General features: G+C 40.0%; 1 protein-coding gene and 1 pseudogene across 1 annotated transcript in view; both read left to right on the top strand.

The window, feature by feature from the left end:
* Positions 1–24,052, top strand: part of MELK (maternal embryonic leucine zipper kinase) — an 89,753-nt gene that overhangs the window by 5,767 nt on the left and 59,934 nt on the right. The window contains exons 2-8 of the mRNA XM_059412256.1: positions 3,290–3,385; positions 5,935–6,020; positions 7,014–7,130; positions 9,524–9,667; positions 11,516–11,584; positions 13,342–13,434; positions 20,264–20,362. Of these exons, the coding sequence (XP_059268239.1) occupies positions 3,328–3,385; positions 5,935–6,020; positions 7,014–7,130; positions 9,524–9,667; positions 11,516–11,584; positions 13,342–13,434; positions 20,264–20,362 (666 nt within the window). The 5' untranslated portion in view covers positions 3,290–3,327. The remainder of the gene's footprint in view (positions 1–3,289; positions 3,386–5,934; positions 6,021–7,013; positions 7,131–9,523; positions 9,668–11,515; positions 11,585–13,341; positions 13,435–20,263; positions 20,363–24,052) is intronic.
* LOC132024913 (interleukin-1 receptor-associated kinase 1-binding protein 1-like) lies at positions 10,513–11,325 on the top strand (annotated as a pseudogene).

The following is a 24,052-nucleotide window of genomic DNA, read 5'->3' as shown; positions in this document are numbered from 1 at the left end:
GCTGTGCTGGATTATATGGGAGATTCTTTGTGCCTGACTCAGTGACCTCCACTTCTCTGGGCTTCCTGATTCCTGCTTGGCTTTCTAAGGGGTGTTGGGACATCTCTTCCCAAGACTGAAATCCCAGCCTTGTCCTTCCGTACCAACCTCTGAGAAGGAGAGCCCCTTAAGAAGCCATTTCTGTATAGATTCAGACATCTTTCACCCTATGTCTACCCGTAAAGAAATCTCCACTTTGCAGTACTAAGATTCAAGTCCTAGGACTTAACCTATATATGAACACTTTTAGAAAATTTTAGAAATCTACTTCCTAGAAACTTTGTTACTCATTTTACTTTTTTCTTCCTTCTTGGCTTCCATGAAGCTGTATTCTTCTAATTCTTTTTTTTTTTTTTTAAAGATTTTATTTATTTATTTGACAGACAAGCAGGCAGAGAGAGAGGAGGAAGCAGGCTCCCTGCTGAGCAGAGAGCCTGATTTGGGGCTCGATCCCAGGACCCTGGGATCATGACCTGAGCCGAAGACAGTGGCTTAACCCACTGAGCCACCCAGGCGTCCCTATTCTTCTAATTCTTACTTTTCTTTTTCCCTGCCTTTTCCCACTCCTAGCAATAGGCCTGGTATGGGTAAGACCTCACCTGAATCCATTTGAAAGATTTTTTTTAAGTCTTTTAAGTCTTTACACTAACTATAATTGATTTTGTGTGGTATGAGAGATCCAGTGTTCTTTTTTCCCGTGTGGCTAGCCAATTGTCCCAGCTCCAAATCTGCATTTCCATTTGCTGGTACCCCTAAAAGCAGTTTCAGTTCAGTACATATAGACCTCTCCTCCCAGCCCCCCGGGATCTTTGCACCTAAATTGCCTCTTTTTGGCATACTCTTCCTCTCCTTTTTGGGCTCACAACCCTGTTGAGGCCTACTGACCAAAGACCACTAAACACATCTGGAGTAAAAAAATTAGGACGCTTACCTGATTTGTGTGTGTGTGTGTGTGTGTGTTTTCCATAGATTTATTGATAATATATTAGTTTACCTGATTTTTTATAAAACAAACAAAAAACATTAGGTTTTCCTTAGCTTGTTGCAGCAAGAGAAACCATGCTCCCTAGGAACCGAAAAGGGGGTTATAGGATTTAAGCTGTGCTGGTGATTTTAAGAAAGGATTAGGGAAGCAAGGACCAGTTTTAGAATGGATATTGTCAAAGAGCTGTGGCATTTCAGCAGGTGGGTATCTTATGGAAGCAGGAGGTGGGAGGACAACATCAGGGAGAAAACGGCAGTCAGTCTAAGAAGGGATCATTATTTCCTTTTTCCCTTTAAAGATTTTTATTTATTTATTTATTTATTTATTTATTTGACAGACAGAGATCACAGGTAGGCAGAGAGGCAGGCAGAGAGAGAAGGCGGAAGCAGGCTCCCTGCTGAGCACAGATTCCCAACGTGGGGCTTGATCCCAGGACCCTGAGATCATGACCTGAGCTGAAGGCAGAGGCTTTAACCCACTGAGCCACCCAGGCGCATAACATTTTCTTTTCTCTATCTTACTTGATTGTAAGAATTTAGTATATAATACATATGAAATACAAAAGATGTGTTAATTGGCTGTGTTATTAATAAGGCTTTCTGTCAACAGTAGGCTATAGTAGTCAAGTTTTGGGCGAGTCAAAAGTTGGATGTGAATTTTTGACTGTGCAGGGGAATCTGTGCCCCTAACACCTGTATTTTTCAAGGATCAACTGTATATGTAACACATGTAAATTGTGGAGCATAGTAATAAAATATGTATATCATTATATGTTTCTTAAAATTGTATGTGATTGGAATCTTAATTTGCATTTCCCCTGTGACTAATAAAACTGAACATTTTTTCATATTTTTATTGGTCATTTGTGTTTCTTTATGAAATGCCTTTTTATTTCATTTGCTTCTTTTTTCTTTTGGGTTGTCTTTTTCTATATTGTATATAGTATATTCTGGATAAAAATCCATTGTTTATAAGTGTTAGAAATATTTGCTCACATTTATGGTTTTCTTTCTTTCTTTTTTTTTTTTTAAGATTTTTGTTTATTTATTTGATAGAGATTACAAGTAGGCAGAGAGGGAGGCAGAGAGAGAGAGAAGCAGGCTCCCCACCGAGCAGAGAGCCTGATGCGGAGCTCAATCCCAGAATCCTGGGATCATGACCTGAGCTGAAGGCAGAGGCTTAACCCACTGAGCTACCCAGGCGCCTCTGGTTTTCTTTTTTTTAAGTCTATCTTTAGACATGCAAAAGTTCTGCATTTTAATGTTTAATGTATTATTTGTTTATGATTAGTACTTCCTGTATCTATTTATTTATTATTATTTTTTTTGTTTTGTTTTTTTGAAGATTTTCTTTATTTATTTGCCAGAGAGAGAGTGAGAGCACACAGGCAGGCAGAGTGGCAGCAGAGACAAGAGGGAGATGCAGGCTCCCCACAGAGCAAGGAGCCCGATGTGGGACTCGATCCCAGGACACTGGGATCATGACCTGAGCTGAAGGCAGCCGCTTAACCAACTGAGCCACCCAGGCGTCCCTCCTGTATCTATTTAAAAGATTCTCTTTTGTCCTGAAATCACACGATATTCTTTAAAATTTTTTAAAAGTTTATCCTTCATATATAAATCTTTCCTTGATCTGAAGTTGATTTTTTTTTTTTTAAGATTTTATTTATTGGGACGCCTGGGTGGCTCAGTTGGTTGGGCAGGTGCCTTTGGCTCAGGTCACGATCCCAGCGTCCTGGGATCGAGTCCCACATCGGGCTCCTTGCTCTGCAGGGAGCCTGCTTCTCCCTCTGTCTCTTCCTGCCATTCTGTCTACCTGTGCTCGCTCTCTCTCCCTCTCTCTCTCTGACAAATAAAATCTTAAAAAAATAATAATAATAAAAAAATAAAAATAAAAAAAAATCTTTAAAAAAAAGATTTTATTTATTTATTTGATAGACAGAGATTACAAGTAGGCAGAGAAGCAGTCAGAGAGAGGAGGAGCAGAGAGCCCAGTGTGGGGCTCAATCCCAGGACTCTGGGATCATGACCTTAGCCAAAGGCAGAGGCTTTAACCCACTGAGCCACCCAGGTGCCCCTGAAGTTGATTTTTATATATGGTATGAGATAAAAATCCAGTTTTGTTTTTCTTTTAAACCATATGGCTAATCAGTTTTTCTGGTATAATTTATTTGCCTATGACGTATTTATATGTGCACTTACAAGAGTGGAGGAGATAATCTCATAGTAGTTCCTGTTTTGATCATGTATTATTTCTGTCTTACAGGTTCTTTTTGTAATTTTATATACACCTCCAGGAGGACTATGAAAGATTATGATGAACTTCTCAAATACTATGAATTATATGAAACTATTGGGACAGGTAATTGTTTTGTTTTTTTTTTTTTTTTTTTTTTTTTTTAAAGATTTTATTTGTTTATTTGACAGATCACAAGTAGGCAGAGAGATAGGCAGAGAGGAGGAAGCAGGCTCCCTGCTGAGCAGAGAGCCCGATGTGGGACTCGATCCCAAGACCCTGAGATCATGACCTGAGCCAAAGACAGAGGCTTAACCCACTGAGCCACCCAGGTGCCCCGGTAATTGTTTTGTTTTTTTCTTTTCCCTTGGAGGCAGAGGACAGATCAACTATTTTTTTTTTTCTTAATTTTGTTTTAAAGATTTTATTTATTTATTTGACAGAGATCACAAGTAGGCAGAGAGGCAGGCAGAGAGAGAGGGAGGGGGAAGCAGGCTCCCTGCTGAGCAGAGAGCCGGACGCAGGGCTCCATCCCAGAACCCTGAGATCATGACCTGAGCTGAAGGCAGAGGCTTAACCCACTGAGCCACCCAGGTGCCCCTAGATCAACTATTTGGGAGTATAGTACATTTGGGCAGTCATGAGCTTTTCAGTTTAATTTTAAAATTAAAGAATTTAAAAATTCTTCAATGTACTTTAAAAGAAAAAGTAGAGTAAGAGAGAGGAGAGTAGTGGGAGAAGCCTTGTAGGTCCTTTTATTTAGAAGAGAAGTCACTGGAGAGTTTTGAGCTGAGGAGTGATCTGACTTTTCTTTTTTTTTGTTAAATATTTTATTTATTTATTTGACAGAAATCACAAGTAGGCAGAGAGGCAAGCGGGGGTGGGGGTGGGGAGGGAAAACAGGCTCACTGTTGAGCAGAGAGCCCTATGCAGGGCTCAATCCCAGAACCCTGAGATCATGACCTGAGCTGAAGGCAGAGGCTTAACCCACTGAGCCACCCAGGTGCCCTGACTTTTATTTTTAAGGGTCACTCTGCTGCTTGGTTGTGAGAAGCTTGGGCTGGGAAAGGCAGGGCAGGAGCAGAGAGATGTTAGGAGTTTATTGCAATAATTCAGGTGAGTGATGCTGGAGATGATGGTGACTTGAATGAGGGTGAGAGCAGTGAAGGCAGTGAAAGGGTGGGATTCTGTATGTGTGTGTTTGTGTAGTTTAATTTATTGAGAAACAATGCAATAAAATATGCAAAGTACACTAGTCTTGCTGGAGATTTAGTACACATCCACCTATGTGTTCCCTGTTTAGATCAAGACAAAGTTTCCAGTCAGTACCTGCCTCTTCTCCTCCAGGGTGTTTTGAAGGCAGAGCCAATGGGATTTGTTCATGGGCTGGATATTGAGTATATTGGCCCCCGGGATTTTGGGAAATGTTGAGTTTTTATTTTCTGAAATTGGGAAGACCATGAGAGGAACCACCAGAAGCTTCTTTTTAGAAGTTATATATTTGCTATTTCTCTCTTTCTTTTTTTTTTTTTTTTAAAGATTTTATTATTTATTTGAGAGAGAGAGTGTAGAAGCAGGGGGAGGGGCTGAGAGAGGGAGAAGCAGGCTCCCGGCTGAGCAGGGAGCCCAATGTGTGACTCAATCTTAGGACCCTGGGATCATGACCTGAGCAGATGCTTAACCGACTGAGCCACCCAGGTGCCCTGAATTGGCAATTTCTTTTAGATACTGATCTGTAGACACTTATCCAGTTTTTGATCCAATTTTGGAACATAATATGCTGCTTTTTTTTTTTATTATCCTACCTTTGATCCTGTTTTAAAACTGAGAGGATGTTTCCTGTTGTCTTTTGTCTCAGCAACTTTATATTGTGTCCTTTATTGTTAATTATAACAATATTGTTAGTGTTATATTATAGTGGATTCTTAGTGTTAATTACAAAGCAAATTTAATTGCTTAATTATAATGTTAATTGCTTAATTATAGTGTTAATTATAAAGCAAATTTCTTTTTTTTTTTTTTTTTAAGATTTTATTTATTTATTCGTCAGAGAGAGAGGAGTGAGAGTGAGCACAGGCAGAGTGGCAGGCAGAGGCAGAGGAGGAAGCAGGCTTCCCGCCAAGCAAGGAGCCCGATGTGGGACTCGATCCCAGGCCGCTGGGATCATGACCTGAGCCGAAGGCAGCTGCTTAACCAACTGAGCCACCCAGGCGTCCCATAAAGCAAATTTCTAAACAGCGAATTCTGTTTCTTATTTTCTTCAACCTAAAGTTAGAGACACTATCATGGTAAAAAAAAATCTTCAGCTAGCATTGAATGAGAAGAGGTTAGGATCATGGCTGGCATTTTGGAAGCTACAGAAAGAAAAAGCTACAAACTTTCAGGAAAAAATGGATTGACAGAGCCTTTTAAAAGCATATGGAGGGGTGCCTGGCTGGCTCAGTTGGAGCGTACAACTCTTGATCTTGGGGTTGTGAGTTTGAGTCCCTCACTGGGTATAGAGATTACTTAAAAATAAAATCTTAAAAAAAAAATTTAAAAAAAGAATAAAATCTTAAAAAAAAAAAAAATAAAAGCATGTGGAAAGGTATTTGTGCCTGAATCTTTGGGTTGCTCTGATGATGATTTTAGATTACTCTGGCTTATCTTTTCATAATACTTTTTCCTCTACTTAGGTGGCTTTGCAAAGGTCAAACTTGCCTGCCATATCCTCACTGGAGAAATGGTAGCTATAAAAATCATGGATAAAAATGCACTAGGGGTAAGTTTAAAATTATTTTAAAAATATGTATAAATCAGTTTTGTAAATTAAAATCTGAATTTGCTCAAATGTTCTGGTTACTACTTTTGTCTTTCTATAACTTTTTTTTTTAAAGATTTTTTTAAAATTTATTTGTTTGACAGATAGAGATCACAAGTAGGCAGAGAGAGAGAGGAGGAAGCAGGCTCTCTGGGGAGCAGAGAGCCCGATGCGGGGCCTGATCCCAGGACCCTGGAATCATGACCTGAGCCAAAGGCAGAGGCTTAACCCACTGAGCCACCCAGATGCCCCAGGACTCACATTTTGAAATAAAGTTACAGTTGATCCTGGTCAAGACCTGACAGGTCAAGACCTGTATGGTCCCACATAATTGGATGTTTTGCCACTGGACATTAAATTGAGCCTCTTTTTACAATAAAGTTTTACTTGATATTTCATAGATATCTAGATTTCTGTCTTTAATATGGAGTTGGCAATTTTTTCAGCTTAGCTCTTCCTCTTTCCAACTAACTTTTTGTTTTGAAAAATTTTAAGCCCATAGAAAAGGTAGACAATTGAGATAGTGAAGACCTGTGTGTCTTTCACCTATATCACCAGTTTTTAGCTCAACAGGCTTCTTAAGGAACACTACTAAGACTGAAAATGGTAGCACAGGCAGGTCTCTGTTATTTTCCTTGTTCGGAATGCTAACCTTCTAAGGGAGTCTGAGATTGTTTTTATTTTTCTGGATGTTGTGCTATTGACCCACATCAAACTAGTCTTTCATAAAACCCTCAATGCTTTGTGTGTGTGTGTTTGTGTATGTGTATACATATAAATAATTTTTGTTATATTTTTCTGTGCTTTTGAACAGTTTGTTTTGAGGCTGTTGGTTGCTTTTGCTACTCAGTATTAAAGCTGTTGATTTTTTTTTTTAATATTAAAGCTGTTGATATTAATGCTTGGTGTACTTCCCAAATAGGTTTATTGCTCATGTAATATGTTTTGTCTCAGAATGATTTGCCCCGGGTCAAAACGGAGATTGAGGCCTTGAAGAATCTGAGACATCAGCATATATGTCAACTCTACCATGTGTTAGAGACAGCCAACAAAATATTCATGGTTCTTGAGGTTAGTAGTGTGATCTAGGGACCTAAAGATTTTTGATCACTGTCTTAGTCTGTTTGGGCTGCTGTAACAGATAGCACAGTCTGGGTAGTTTGTTTCTCAGAGTTCTGGAGGCTGGCAATTCCAAGATCAAGGTGCTGGCATGATCAGGTGATGGCCCTCTTCCTGATTCTAGGCTGGTGCCTTCTTACTATGTCCTTAACGGTAGAGGGGCCATGGGATCTCTCTGGAATCTCATTTATAAGAGAATCAATTCCATTCATGAGGGCTCCACTCTCATGTCCTAATCACTTCCCAAAGGCTCATCTCTTAGAACCATCATCTTTTGGGGGTTAGGATTTTGACATACCAATTTTGGAGGGAAATCAAATATTCAGACCATTTTCATTCACTTTGTCCATAGTTAAGGGAAAAGTGTGTTTCACCTAAAAGATTAAAATAAATTTTAAGCAGCTTACCTGTATGAGTTCTGTCTGTAACTATTTATTTATTTATTATTTAAAGATTTAAAAAAGTTATTTATTTGAGAGAGAGTGAGCGAGAGAGCACAAGCAGGGTGAAGGGCAGAGGGAGAAGCAGACTCCCTGCCAAGCAGGGAACCTGACATGGAACTCTATCCCAGCACTCCGGGATCATGACCTGAGCCAAAGGCAGATGCTTAACCGACTGAGCCACCCAGGTGCCCTGTCTATAACAATTTAGATTAAGTAAACATAAATAATAAGTTGGAGATTCATTGTAAGTTCACAGTTTCTAATACACTCCTGATGGGGTTAGGATTAATGAATGGATCATGTTAGAATTTGTTTCTAGAGGGAAGGATCCATTTCAGTTTTATATGGCATATTTATATGGCATATTAGTCTAGGGCTGCCATAGTAAAGTACCACAAAGTTTGTGGTTTAAAATGACAGAAATTTATTGCCTCATAGTTCTAGAAGCTGGAAGTCTGAAATCAAGGTGTGGGTAAGGTTGGTTTCTTCTGGACAATCTGTTCTGTGCTTCTTACCTAGCTTCTGATGGATACTGACAATCTGGCATTCCTCCTTAGCTTGTACCACTCCAATCTCTGCCTCTGTCTCTAAATGGCGTTTTCTTATCTGTGTCTTTGTCCAGATTTCCCTCTACATGTAACAACACAGTCATTGGATTAGGGTTCATCCTGATTTAGTAGGACTTCACTGGGACTTGATTACATCTACAAAACTAAGTAACGTTATGTTTATTGGTACCAGATGTTAGGACTTGCACGTATCTTTTTGGGGGACATAGTTCAACTCACAGCCTATAGGTGGGTTTCAATACATGTGTCATATGAATCAGACTCAAGTTTTAACTGACCTTTTGGGCCTGAAATGTCAAGTCTTTAGAATTTCCATCATTCATCTCTTGTTTCATTTTCTTTAATCTCAGCCAAATAATTTGTAACTGCATATCATTTTATAGCTCTATTTCAAAAGCACATTTTTTTTTGTTTTAAAGATTTTATTTATTCATTTGACACAGAGAGATCACAATAGGCATAGAGGCAGGCAGAGAGAAGGGGGGAAGCAGCTCCCCACCGAGCCCAATGCAGGGCTTGATCCCAGGACCCTGAGATCATGACCTGAGCCAGAGGCAAAGGCTTTAACCCACTGAGCCACCCAGGCTCCCCTCAAAAGCACATTTTAAAATTCATAATGTTGGGGCACTTGGATGGCTTCGTTTGTTAAGCAACCAACTCTTGATTTCTGCTCAGGTCATGATCTTGGGGTCCTGGGAGGAGCCCTACATCAGGCTTTGCATTCTGCAGGGAGTCTCCTTAAGGATTCTCTCTCTCTCCTTCTCTGTGTTTCCCTCCGCTTGCACGCTTTCTCTCTTAAGAAATAAATAAATTTAAAAAGATGGGAATGGGTTTTAGTACTCTACTATAGAAATATAAAGCCCCGAATGGACTTAAAGAATCACAGGCGTTGGGGTGCCTAGGTGTCTCAGTCAGTTGAGTGTCTGATTCTTGGTTTCGGCTCAGGTTATGATATCAGGGTCTTTGGATGGAGCCCTGCATTGGGCTCACATTTAGTAGGGGAATCTGCTGGAGATTCTCTCTCTTCCACTTTTGTGCTCTCACTCTCTCGAATAAATATATCTTTTTAAAAAAAATATCCATGTTCGTTGGTTCTGCTCCTACTTACTGGTCATAAAACTGCTTGAGTCCATTAGCTATTGATCTCTTTCCTGGAGTAATTATTAACTTGTTTGATCCCAGAGGATATTTTTTAATATGCCTCATGCGTTTTCCTTCCCTTTAAGTTGAATTTAATAATATCTTTGAGTTAAGTAAAATTTTTTGTTTTAATTCCCCTGAAGTGATTTTTCTAGGTAGTAACAATATCTGTGTGTCTCTGTTGTTACTGAAGTATTGCCCCGGAGGAGAGCTGTTTGACTACATAATTTCCCAGGATCGCCTGTCCGAGGAGGAGACCCGAGTTGTCTTCCGTCAGATAGTTTCTGCGGTTGCTTACGTGCATAGCGAGGGCTATGCTCATAGAGACCTCAAACCAGTAAGTGACTGTCACACATGCTCTCAATGTTGAGAGTTCAACACCATTTACTGGTAGTTACTAGTTGTCCAAGCATTCTTTCTGTTTATAATCTATCTTGGCTTCTTTTTTTCTTCTACTCATAATGTGAACACTTTTTTTTCCTTTTTTTCTTTTTTGTGCTGGTAGGCTTTTTTGGATGTACTTGATTATTGGCATTCTATATATTTGTTTGCTGTGGGCAACATTATGAATGTCTTTGTAATCAGCTGGGGAATATAAACCTCAGGATTTTATCTCTCAGAAAGAGGAGTTTTGATTATTTTCTTCAAGAAAATTATCATTGAATATTTTCCCTTCAGTACTCTTTTCCTAACCCCATCTTTTTTAAATTTTAATTCCATTTTGCATCAGAAGGGAACAGTTCAATGGAATGAAGAGACTCTAATTTTCAGAAACAGAATAAAAATGTGAATACTCTTAAGTCTGCAAGCTCTGACTAATATGAACGATGGTGAACGTGGATTTTATGTTACTTGATATTAGGGTCAGGGACCTAGAATTGGTTGGCAAAATACGGCAATGCTACTATCCTTTTTCTCTGTTTATACCCCAGTCCTTTGATTTGAGTTCATTCTTTTGGTTTAGCACACACTCTGTTTGCTTGTAGTTGAACTTCAGAGCACCAAGGAGAAAATGGTTTATGTTAAAGTGTCTTGAGGGGAAGCAGGATCATTATCAACATTCCTCCTCTTTCCCCTTCTATACTTCTTTTCATTTCATTTCATTCTTTTTTAATGATTTTCATTCTATTGTTCCCAGACTGTTTAATATAAACAATCTTAAATCTTATTTATTGGTTTTGCTGCTGCCTGGACAACATCACACAGAACCTCTAGCGGCAGGGTCTGCAGGCAGAAATGTAACTGTGACAAAGGGTTTTAGAAGAAATGCTTATCATATGGAAGCAGAAGTCTGCATTACATTTCCTGAATTTGGAAAAATGCAAAATATGTGTAACTTCCTTATTGAAAAGCTAGGTAGCTCTGCTGTCATCAGCCAACTCCAATTCTGTTATACTCCAAGTTCTGTTGAGAATCTCAGATGGCAAGGCTGTCTTGTTGTGAATGTGTGGTGCAAAGCTCAAGAAGTCTATAATCTTGTTGGCCAAACTCATCAAAGAAGAAACAAAAGAATGGGAAGGCTAAATAGGTGATCCCCAGTTGTCCAGACTCTCAAGTTCATTAACTGCACAACAAAAAACCACAAGTGCAATAATATATGCTGCTTCAAAATATTTATAACTCTTGAAGTAAAGGGGAAAGAGAAGAAAAAAAAACCTCTGAAATTCCAGCCAAAATGTATTGCATTTGCATCTTTTTGTTTGTTTTTACACTTTTAAAAAAAAAAGATTTTATTTATTCATTTCACAGACAGAGATCACAAGTAGGCAGAAAGAGAGGGGGAAGCAGGCTCCCTGCTGAGCAGAGAGCCCAATGCAGGGCTCGATCTCAGGACCCTGGAATCATGACCCAAGCCAAAGACAGAGGCTTTAACCCACTGAGCCACCCAGGCACCCCCTGTTTTTATACTTTTATAGTGTTTGCTTTTGTCCTAAATATATATACTATAGATATGTAAAGGGTTTCTCCCCCTAAAATCTGTCAGTCCTTGCGTAAGTTCCCCCAGAACACCTAAATTTCCTTTCTATTTTTTAAAAGCCTACTATGGGAAATACTCTGGAAGTAAATGTCTTATATGTAAAAGAAAAGCATATATGTTTAAAAATTGTTTTTAGAAATGGCTAGAGGTAGGATGTGATATAAGGAAGTCAATACACAGTTAATGAAAATATCTTTGTTTTCCCAGGAAAATTTGTTGTTTGATGAATATCATAAAGTAAAGCTGATTGACTTTGGTCTCTGTGCGAAACCCAAGGTAAGTACAGAAATCAAAACACATTTATTTCCTTTGTAAATGCACCTTTTAGTATGTTATCTTGCAGTGACTCCCACTTAGATTTTATTGAGCCTAGTAGCATCCATTAAGAACGTTAAATTTCATCCCTTTTAGAAGTTCTCTAGATGATTCTTGTATGTAGCCAAGATTGAGAACCACCGCTCTAGGTGTGGGGTTGGTTCACTGAAGACCCAGTGGGTATGCTCTGAATTTGTAGTGCCAAGGTAACATGAGGTCATTATAACGTGAATTCTGAATTGATCATGTTTTGCAGTTTGAGTATGTTGCCACTAGATGATGCTTTTGTTCATTTAAATAGGAGTTTTGGGAATTTAGTGCAGGTCTTTTTTTTAATCCAAGTGGTTTTATAACTAACAGTTACATTTTGAGAGACAGTCCCCTTTTTTAATAAAAGAAGAAGAAAGAAGTTCATATGCACTTTTAAATTTATCCTGTTATATGTTTCCTTAATTTGCACTCCACAGTTAAATACTGGTGTTCTCCAGTGTATCTTCTCTTTGAGGTGACTTTGAACTTCCCAGCTGTGCTATCTGCAGAGCTCCTGTGTGGCTGCCTGTTGGAGGCTTCCTCCTGAGTTCTCTAATGATGGCACTCACGGTCTCTAAAATGAGGTGTCTACACTCATTAAGAATGTTGAAATCGCAGACCTGTCTCAGCCCTTTGCAGTCCCATGATTATTTCCTGCCCCCGTCAGAATGAGCTAAATGCAAAGGGAAGCAGATTTTGCCCCTTCAGCTGAATGTTTGATTCTTTCTGATTTTCCTCTCCTTCCCTTGGCTCTTCAGAGATTGTCAATGGAGCCTTGTGTCTGGGATTTAAATGCTATAAGGCATTTTTTTGATCGGCAGCCATATAAAGATAAAACATACTTTAAGCAGATAAACTGGTTTAAGTCATGTTCTCCATAGGAGGCAGTGGAAAAGGTTTGTGACAGACTCCATTAGCTTTTATTTATGGCTGCCACAGATTCGACCCACACAGACACCATCTAAAAAAAGCAGGCTTTGCTGAGAGAGGATTGCCTCCGCTTTCTGCTGAGGAGTTCACTTCTGGGCATGTTGTTGCAGTTGTAAATGAAATTTCGCAATCTCCCAAGTCGTTTGCAAGTTGTAAGACTATACAAGCATTGGGTGGTTGTATCATTTCCATTCTGTCTTGATATTCTGTGGGAGAGCAGAGGATGTTGGGCAGATCCCTCATTTTCACAGTTCTGGAAGTTCAGGCTGTGATCTGTGTTAAAACTGGGTCTAGAACACAGGCTCCTGAGATGCTGTTTTGTGCAGCAGGTCCCTCCCTCCCCTCTCAGAGAAGCCAAGCTTCTGTATTTGTAAAGATTTGGTATTTGAATTAGGGTCCAGGAAAAAAATAGCCCCTTTTCTTTGAGTACTTGGGGGATGGGAAGACACTGAGTGCTTGGGTGTCTGGTAAGCCGATTAGTATGTGAGTAGACGTCTAGGAAAGTATGAACCTGACTTAACTGAACTAAGGGGAAAAGGATTTTTGTTCATGCTGGGTTGCAGTGATGCTGCAAATCCCAAAAGGAGGGAACTACATGTGTTTGCATGCGTATGGGCAGAGTATTGAGTTGGCCGCAGAGTCTCTTCGGGGTAATCCTTCATCTAGCTTCTCTTTGGTTGTGCCAAAAGAATGTTTATCATGGTTTTGATTTTGTAAGGCCTGTAACTAATGAGTCTTTCGTTTTTTCTTATTGGCAGGGTAATAAGGATTACCATTTGCAGACATGCTGTGGGAGTCTTGCTTATGCAGCACCTGAATTAATACAAGGCAAATCCTATCTGGGGTCAGAGGTACTCATTCACTGATTAACTCAGTATATAATCAATATATATTTATTGGTGATTTCTAAGTGAGCCAGGCATTGTGCATTGGGGATATTACAATAAGGTAAGAAATAATCTTGTTCTTCAAAGGGTTCAATTTATTCAGAGAGTAAGATATAAAGTAACACATAAAATGAATAACTTGCAATAAATATAATAAGACATAGTATACTTATGAAGCAGAGATACATTTCTGGTGTCCTTGTTGTGGTTGTTTTTGTGTTAAACAGTACCATAGTTTAGAGTGGTTAGTCCAGCCAGGAAGAGCACAGGGCCACAAGAGCAGAGCTCTTGATGCTGGCTAGCTCTGAGAAAACTTGCACTTTGTTCATAGCCGACTATCTGAGGCCTGCAGTCCTGTGTAGGAGGCCCAAGCTCAAAAGGCCTGGGAATTGCTTTTTTACTTACTATTTGCTACTACAAGCTAGTCAGCACTTTCCAGTGTCTGGAATACTAATTTTGCTGATATTAATATCATAAGGCAAACAAGGTTTAGGTATCAAAAGCTCAGGAAATGCTGGATTGAACAGTTTTCTTTAGTTCAGGACATCGCCAAATCTTTTATTTTATTTTACTTTATTTATTTATTTTTTAAAAATTTTTAAAATTTAAAAATTTTTTATTTTTTTAAAAGATTTTATCTATTTATTTGACAGATCAGAAGTAGGCAGAGTGGCAGGCAGAGAGAGAGGGGAAAGCAAGGCTCCCTGCTGAGCAGAGAGCCTGATGCGGGGCTCGATCCCAGGATCCTGGGATCATGACCTGAGCTGAAGGCAGAGGCTTTAACCCACTGAGCCACCCAGGCACCTCTATTTTACTTTATTTTTAAGATTTTATTTTCGAGAAAGACAGCAGAGAGAACAAGTAGGGAGGGGGGAGTGGGCGGAGGGAGAAGCAATGCGGGACCCAATCCCAGGATCCCGGGATCATGACATGAGCCAAAGGCAGATGCTTAACTGACTGAGCCACCCAGAGGCCCCTGGACATCTCCAAATCTTTAATATGTTCTTGTACAATGTTGTCCTTTGGGGAACATCACAGAGAACAGCAGGTCTTGATTTGCCTTGCCTACGGAGTCCCCTTTTTATGTGGAATGTCTTTTGGAGCTAGTGTTATGTCAGAGAAACTTTGACATATGTCCATTAACTTTATTTATAACAAGAGAAGACGGGAACTGACTTGTTTTGGTGACTTTTAGTTGGATATAATTTCACAGTTAGGAATAGTTGCAGATAGGGAATGAGGAACTTCTGTATATGTTTAGTTAAATTCACAGTTGTTTACATTTTTCCCTATTTGCTTGATCATTCTCTATGTTTGTATATATGTCTATTCTTTCTTGAACCAATTGAGAGTAAGTGTTAGACCTTATACCCTTTTATCATTATGTACTGCATATATTTCCTAAAAGCGAGGACCTTCTCTTTTATACCCATACTTTAGTTCTCAAAATCAGGGAATTTAACATCGATACAACTTATTTAATCCATAATTCATATTTCCATGCTGCTAATCATATCACTAATATCCTTAGCTATATTTTCCCTCTGGTCCAGGATTGAGTTGAGGATCATGTAATGCATTTAGTTGTTATGTTTCTTTGGTCTTCTTTAACCTGGAAGAGTTCTTTACCCTTTCTCCATCTTTGACCTTGATGTTTTTGAGGAAGCTCGTTATTTTGTAGAAAGTCTCTCAATTTGAGTTTGTGTGAAGCTTATGGTTAGATTCAAGTTAGCATTTTTGGCAGATACAGCACAAAGGGGATGTTGTGGTTTTCTCAGTGAGTTGTAGGGAAAGGAACAAACTTTCACTGACCATTTAACATGACCATTTAGCATGATTTAGCATTTAACTAACCATTTAGCATGATTTTGGAATCATGCTAGGTCATTTTCTTTTTCAGTTGTGGTAAAATTTTACCATCTTAACTTTTCTTTTCTTAAACCATTTTAACCATTTTTAAGTGTACAGTTCAGTAGTGTTAGGTTCATATAGTTGTGCAAATAATCTCCAGAGCTCTTTCCATTTTGCAAAATGAAACTCTATATCCATTAAATAATTACTCTCTATTCATCCCTTCTTCCATTGCTGGCAGCCACCCTTTTACTTTCTGTGTGAATGTGACTATTCTAGGTACCTTATAAAGTGGGGGCATACAATATTTGTCTTTTCATGACTGACTTATTTCACTTAGCATAATGTCTTCAAGGCTTATCCATGTTGTAGCATGTGCCAGAATTTTTTCCTTTTTGGGGGGGCCTAGGTGTCTCAGTTGGTCCATCCCTGGATGAATGAATAAACAAAATGGGGTATATATACACAATGGTATATTATTCAAACTTAAAAAGGAAAAAAAAAATCTTTTTTGGGGGGGGGCGCCTGGGTGGCTCAGTGGGTTAAGCCTCTGCCTTCCGCTCAGGTCATGATCCCAGGGTCCTGGGATTGAGCCCCACATCAGGCTCTCTGCTCAGTAGGGAGCCTTGCTTTCCCCTCTCTCTCTGCCTGCCCCTCTGCCGACTTGTGCTGTCTGTCTATCAAATAAATAAATAAAATCTTTAAAAAAAAAAAGATTTTTTTTTTTTTAAAGATTTTATTTATTTGACAGAGAGAGATCACAAGTAGGCAGAGAGGCAGGCAGAGAGAGAGAGGAGGAAACAGGCTCCCTGCTGAGCAGAGAGCCCGATGTGGGACTTGATCCCAGGACCCTGAGATCATGACCCGAGCCGAAGGCAGCGGCTTAACCCACTGAGCCACCCAGGCGCCCAAGATTTTTTTTTTTAAAGATTTTATTTTTTTGTTTGAGAGAGAGAGTGAGCGAGCAAAAGAGCAAGAGCAGGGAGTAGGGAAAGGGACAAGCAGACTTCCCTCTGCACGGGGAGCCCACCATGGGACTCAATTCTGAGACCCTGAGATCATGACCTGAGCTGAAGTCAGATGCTTAACTGACCACCCAGATGCCCTAGTAACTCTATTTTTAATTTTTTGAGAAACTGCCATACTGTTTTCCATAGTGGCAGCAACATTTTACATTCCTACAACAGTCTACAGGGTTCCTTATACAAGATATTTTTTATAATTGTCATTTATATCCACAGAGATCCTAGGGCACCTGGGTGGCATAGTCGCTCGAGCTTCCTACTCTTGGTTTGAACTTAGATCATGATCTCTCTGTAGTCTGACCCAACCCTGCATCTGGGCTCTGCACTCAGTGAGGAGTCTACTTCACATTCTTCCTCCCTCTCCCTCCCCCACTCTGTTCCTCCCACTCACCCGCAGGGCACTTGTCCTCTCTCTCTCTCAAACAAATAAATACAAAAAATTAAAAATAAATAAATTCTTTATGTCCACAAAAATCCTTTGGAGTGAATACCACTACTCATTTCATTAAGTTAAGATAAAGAAGTTGAAGAAATTGAGGCTCAGAAATTAAGTGCCTCTTCGGGGTCACATAGTTGGTAACTACAGGTCAACATTTGAACAGAGTGAGGCTTTATTGTGTACCCCTACTTTCTCTTTTTTATTATATAATAATTTTCTTAAAGATTTCATTTATTTATTTATTTGAGAGAGAGAGAGGGAGAGAGAGTGAGCACGAGTCAGGGGCAGAGGCAGAGGGAGTGGGAGAGGGAGAAGCAGATTCCCCACTGAGCAGAGAGCCTTAATTCGGGGCTCGATCCCAGGACCCTGAGATCATGACCTGAGCCAAAGACAGCCGCTTAACCGACTGAGCCACCCAGGCCCTCCATAATAGTTTTTTTGAATAGACGTTTTTTTTTTTTACATTTTTAAAAAAAGATTTTATTTACTTATTTGAAAGAGATCACAATTAGGCAGAGAGGCAGGCAGAGAAAGAGGGGGAAGCAGGCTCACCACTGAGCAGAGAGCCTAATGCCCTGCTTGATCCCAGGACCTTGATATCATGACCTGAGCCAAAGGCAGAGACTTAACCCTCTGAGCCACCCAGGTGCCCTTTTTTCTACATTTAAAACAAGTTTTAATTCCAGTATAGTTAACATATGGCGTTATATTAATTTCAGGTGTCCAGTATAGTGACTCAGTAATACATTACTCAGTGCTCATCATGATAAGTGTACTCTTTAACCCCTTCACCTATTTCACCCATCCTTCCACTCACCACCCTGTATTTTTCCACTGTTCCGTCTAGTCTCCTAGGGGGAGCGGTAATTATATGCCTAATGCTCACAAGATTCTTAGAGAACTGGTGGTGAGACCCTGCTGGTTTGAATGCATATGAGATTTTCCTATGGGATCTTCAGGTGTTTTCTTGTCTATTTTAATTTAATTTAATTTAATTTTGGAGAGAGAACGGGGAAAAGCAGATTGGGGGAGGGGCAGAGGGGGAGGTAGAGAGAAAATCTAAAGCAGGCTGCATGCCTGCATGCGAGGCTCATTCTCTCACCTGGAGATTGTGACCTTAGAGGAGAATAGGTCAGTTAATTGACTGAGCTACCCAGGCACCTCTCTTGTTCATTTTAGTTTGACTTTCTATCCTTCTAGGAGAGTGTCCCAAGGAATTGTATGAGGCACTTGTTAAAAAATGTAGAGCTCAGTCCTGTATGCTTAACAGATTTTGATTGTTTTCTTTTTTCCTTTTTCTTTCTTTTTTTTTTTTTTTTTTTAAAGATTTTATTTATTTATTTGTAAGAGAGAGAGAGTGAGAGCGAGCACAGGCAGACAGAGTGGAAGGCAGAGTCAGAGGGAGAAGCAGGCTCCCTGCGGAGCAAGGAGCCCGATGTGGGACTCGATCCCAGGACGCTGGGATCATGACCTGAGCCGAAGGCAGCTGCTTAACCAACTGAGCCACCCAGGCGTCCCCCTTTTTCTTTTTTTAAAAACGATTTTATTTATTTATTTGAGAGAGAAATAATGGGAGAGAGAGAGAGAGCACGAGATGGGGGAGGGTCAGAGAGAGAAGTCAACTTTGCTTTGAGCAGGGAACCTGCTGTAGGACTGGATCCTGGGTCTCCAGGATCATGACCTGAGCCACCCAGGTGCCCTGGTTCTGTTTTCTAAGGCGGGGCTAAAACAAAAAAAAGAATAAGGAAAAGAATCTTCATTCTAAAATAAGTACGTTAGGTAGTTCTGTTGTTCATGGTCCAGATCATGCTTTAAGGAATGTCCCATATCTCTAATAAATATCTCTAATTGCTTCAGTGATTTCTCACAGGAAATGGTTTCAAACCCCTCCTCCCTCTGATCATCATCATCGTTATTATTTTTTTCTTATTCGGCAATTGGTAGCGTATGGATTTGTTTGCATTTGCTTTGGCTTATAATTTTACTTGATTAATTTATTCTCATATCCAGTTCAAAACAGCGCAGGAAAGGTGTTTGGATGAGTTAACTGAGGAATACTTTTTCTGTTGTTTTTCTCTCTAGTAGGCTTTGGTAGATTTCTAAGAGGTTGTTGATTTTCTTTATCTTTTTATGTGACCTCAGACATAATCTCTGTTGACCTCTTCTTATAAGATTTGATGAAGCCATGCTAGCCCACTTCTTCCTGTGCAGTCTGTTTGCTTTGAATTTAGCACCCTGATCAGGAGTGCTATGCTATCAAGGCTTAATTTATGGATTAATTATTTCACATCTCTGAGGCATAAATTGTTAATTTCTGACCTCTTGCAACTTGGAAGAAGAAATCAGGTGTTTGCCTGAAAGTAAATTATTTCCTTGGGACATTTTAATAATTTCATATGATTTGGTGGACAGGACTGGGTTAGATTTGGGTTACTTAGTATGGGCACTACCTAGATGTGATGCTGCTTGAGTTATTTTAACGGTTTCTCTCCTCTGCCCAACACTTCCTGCTTTAAAAAAAAAAAATGCTTGGGGTGCCTGGGTGGCTCAGTTGGTTAAGCAACTGCCTTCGGCTCAGGTCATGATCCCAGGGTCCTGGGATTGAGCCCCACATCGGGTTCCCTGCTCCGTGGGGAGCCTGCTTCTCTCTCTCCCTCTGCTGCTCTGCCTGCTTGTGCTCTCTTGCTCTCTCTGTCAAATAAATAAATAAAATTTTTTTAAAAATGCTGCCCTTTTTACCTCTTAAAATTTTCCTAAGGCTCAAGTGAGGGTGGGAGCTGTGACTTGTCCTCAGCCAACAGTGGCGTCATTATTGACTAAGGCCAAATACCGCTTGAGTAAGTAGGTAGTGCTTAGGACTCAGAGGACACACGGATATCTTATGTAAAGGTTAAGCTTCTTTCTGGGATTTTGAGATTTGTAGGGGTGTTTGTGCTGGCAGGCTAATTTCTAGCATCTGTATTTGAGAAGTCAATTGCTGAACTTTATTAAGGTTTCTTTACATAGAGAGGACTTTACAGCACAGTTTAGTCACATTTGCAGATTGTTAGAAGTAAATTTTAAGACTTGTTTTGACATCCTCGTGCATGTTTATATAATCCTCACCTGTAATAAGCCCTCAATAGCACTATAGAATTGTCTTCCCGAATCAGAGGCTGGCTCTGTCTCCTTCCTTATCATGTCCTATCCAGCCCAGCCAACTGGGAATTATTTTCTCTTAAGTGTTAGAATCCAACATTGGAAGAAAGCGCATGAACTGAGTCAGGAGACCCAGCTGGGTGGCCTGCCATTGACTGGGTAACTTCAAACAAGCCTTCCTTTCTGACCTCTAGCTTCCCTGTCTGTGGAAGCAGCAGGCTGAATTGGATGGTCTCTGTGCTCTTTTTCAGTTCTCTAAGATTCTGTGATTTTTGTTAAGTGTACTGCCCTTCTGTAATATGCTCTAAATGTTTTTTTTACATTATTTTTTTCTCCTCAGGCAGACGTTTGGAGTATGGGCATACTCTTATATGTACTTATGTGTGGCTTTCTACCATTTGATGATGATAATGTCATGGCTTTGTACAAGAAGATTATGGTGAGTATGACAAGGCATAGGATTTCAGTGTAAAAGTTCTGTACTGCATACTATTTGCTTCTATCCATAAAAGTACAAAAACAGGTAAAAGTAATGTGTGCTGTTAGAAGACAAGATGGGGGTTATGGTTTGGAGGAAGGAATGAATGGAAGAGGGGTCAGGGGTTTCTGTTGTTTTTCTTTTCTTTTTAAGATTTTATTTATTTACTTGACGAGAAAGATCACTAGTAGGCAGAGAGGCAGGCAGAGAGAGAGGGGGAAGCAGGCTCCCCACCGAGCAGAAAGCTCGATGTGGGACTCGATCCCAGGACCCTGAGATCATGACCTGAGCCAAAGGCAGAGGCTTGACCCACTGATCCACCCAGGCACCCCTCTGTTGTGTTTCTTGATCTGGGTGCTGGTTATACTTGTGTATTCAGTTTTTGAAAACTTGTCCAGGTGTGCCCTTATAATATGTATACTGTTCTGTGTGTATATTATACTGCTTCAGTAAGTAGCTCAATGAGACAAAAACAAAAGTAAGATGATTTTTCTGCTAACAGTTTTTATTTTGTATCCCGAAATAATACTTTAGTAATTTACTGGGTTAAATCACATTCTTCTATTGAATTCTGACAAAATAAGAGAAACGGTTTCTTTTTGAAGGTAACATTTGGCTTTAAGGTATAATAGAACTATAGTTAAGAGTACTGTTAGCTTTGTTAAAATTGTTATCTATCAGAGACAGGAAGTAGATTTGTGGTTGTGGGTGTTGTGGATGGAGTAGCAGTGGGGGAGTAACTGCTAATGATATAGGGTTTATTTTGGGGGGCTGAGAGCATTCTGGAATTACACAGTGGCAATGATCGCATAGCTTTGTGAATATACTAAAAATTATTGAACTGAACACTTTGAAAGGGTGATAAGTTATGTGAATTATATTCAATTAAAAAAATCCTCAAAATCATGTATAGCAAGGAAAACAGTAAAATTCTTTTCAACGATTTCATGTTCAAAGCAAGCTAATACAAGAAGATATGTAAAGAGGAAGAAAGAACACCATTTTGTGCCCCTAGCAAACCAGGGTCAGACCAGCGGAGCAGCTTCTCTCCACAAAGTTTGAATTCAGTTCTGTTGAACAAGTATTTCCAAAGGTCGTCTTTGTATGAGATATTGGAAGGCATGAACAGGGATCTGTAAAACTTGATCATTGTCCATTTCATTCTTGTTGGAGACAGATACAAGACTATCTAAAAAGAGTGAAGGGTCAGGGATGCCATATTATAACAGAGATATAAATGAGGCTAATACAGGAATGGGTAAGGCGTGTGGGAGAACATGTTCTAGGAAGTGAGGTTTGAGTAGGGCTTTCAAAAAAGGGTGGAAGTACTTCAGAAAAGGATGTGGGAGAGAGCATGCTGATGGAGTAGACAGTATGAGCAAAGACAGAAGATTGGAGAAGCATGAGGGAAAACTGTCTGACGTTTTCTGTGGCTGGACCACTGGGTTTCCAGCACCCTTTAGGGAGGGAGACTACCAAATCAACTCTCGTTCTTTGGATGTGTTACACCAAATGGAAGTGGGAATTCCGGTTGGCTCATTTCTTGCCCTATAGAACAAGTTTAAGGGCACTGAGTTCAATCTTCAGTTTTTAAATTTATTTGACTTATTATTTCCTATATCCCATCCTGGAAAAGCCTTTAAAATCCATGCCAGAATGACAAAGAATAGTTTTGGGAAGAGATGGAATGGTGGTAGTTCCAACTCTTTGAAGGCTAAGGAGCTCTGATGGATGCTCGGTTCACGGTAGCTGTTAGCACTGCTTTGGGGAATTGTGTGGGCACGTGCTTCTCCTTGGGAAGGGGAGAATGATGGGGCAGTAGCTGGCAGCCGGCTTCCTGGGACTAGTAGCTAACAGCCTGTATTTATTTCTTTCCCTTCTCCAGAAGCCTTCTTTCGGCTTTATAGGATAGTAGCGGTTGCTTTGGCTCTGGTGGCTCATGGTGGCCACAGTTCCTGACTACATAGAGCCATAGCCTACTCTGCTCCCAGCAGCATACGAGAGTAGTGGTTAGATCGCTTTATTGCTTCAGCTTTGCTTAGAACAGAAATGGAGTGGGTTGGAGACTGGTCTTTGGGCAGCTCAGCAACAATTATCTAGCTATGCTTTAAAAAAAAAGAATTAGGTTGGGCTCTTCAATATTCTTTTTTTTTTTTTTAAGATTTTATTTATTTATTTGACAGAGAGAGGTCACAAGCAGGCAGAGGGGCAGGCAGAGAGAAGGGGGGAAGCAGGCTCCCTACTGAGCAGAAAGCCCGATGCAAGGCTCGATCCCAGGACCCTGAGATCATGAACTGAGCTGAAGGCAGAGGCGTAACCCACTGAGCCACCCAGGCACCCCAATAATTCACTCTTTTTGCTGCTCTTTTCTTTAAAGTAGTAGAGCTATGTTTCTTGTTCTGAAAATAATTTTAGTACTGTAACTACTAGTATACTTTACCTCACTCTTTTTTTTGGAATTCCATGCCAAAGAAACTGACAAACATATTTCTCCTAGATGAACTAGAATTGGATCTATTTGGTGGTATAGCATTAAATCTTATATACCGTTAAAATTCTAGAAAGACAGTGTGGGAACACATAATCCTAGAAAGTCACTGTTGGAAAGGATCTTATAAATTATGTTTTCTTACTTCTGCTTCTTATTTCATATTTAAATCTTGACTAAAACTTCTTCTGCCTTGGCTGTCGATGTAATTTCTCTGCATATTAGCATCATTTGGAGTACTTTAAAGTATATTGGGTCTGGCCCCCAGAGCAATTAAATAAGAATCTCCATGGTTTTTTTTTTTTTTTTAAGATTTTATTTATTTGACAGAGAGATCACAAGTAGGCAGAGAGGCAGGCAGAGAGAGAGAGGGGGAAGGAAGCAGGCTCCCCGCAGAGCAGAGAGCCCAACGTGGGGCTCGATCCCAGGACCCTGAGACCATGACCTGAGCCAAAGGCAGAGGCTTAACCCACTGAGCCACCCAGGCACCCCTCCATGGTATTTTTAAAATCCAAGATCTCTGCTTCTGTCTGTGGACAGAATATGGCAAATTACTGAGCCTTTTGAGTCTTAGTTTCTTCCTATAGAAAATGGATGGAATGATAGTTTTTATAGTCTAGGGTTGTTTGGATTAAATGCATTAAGCTATGCACAGCATTCAGAGTAGTGCTTGATAAATGTTCACCCTTATCCATATACATGTCCAACTTTGGTTTGCCAGTATTTTGTCCAGGACTTAAAATTTGTTCAGATATTAGTATGTACTTTTTTTTTCTTAAACTGTTTTATTTGTTTGTTTGTTTTTGGTTTTAAGATTTTACTAGTCCCATAAAGTCTTTTTTAAAAATTTTATTTATTTATTTTAAAAAGATATTTATTTATTTATTTGACAGAGATCACAAGTAGGCAGAGAGGCAGGCAGAGAGAGAGGGGGAAGCAGGCTCCCTGCTGAGCAGAGAGCCCGATGCGGGGCTCGATCCCAGGACCTTGAGATCCTGACCTGAGCCGAAGGCAGAGGCTTTAACCCACTGAGCCACCCAGGCGCCCCTTATTTATTTATTTGACAGAGATCACAAGTAGGCAGAGAGGCGGGGAGAGAGAGAGGAAGGGAAGCAGGCTCCCTGCTGAGCAGAGAGCCCGATGCGGGGCTCGATCCCAGGACC

The sequence above is a fragment of the Mustela nigripes genome, chromosome 9 (genome assembly GCF_022355385.1).
Source record: "Mustela nigripes isolate SB6536 chromosome 9, MUSNIG.SB6536, whole genome shotgun sequence".
In the NCBI taxonomy this organism is placed as follows: Eukaryota; Metazoa; Chordata; class Mammalia; order Carnivora; family Mustelidae; genus Mustela; species Mustela nigripes.
The sequence above is the reverse complement of the archived record's forward strand: the minus strand, read 5'-3'. Positions and strand labels throughout refer to the sequence as shown.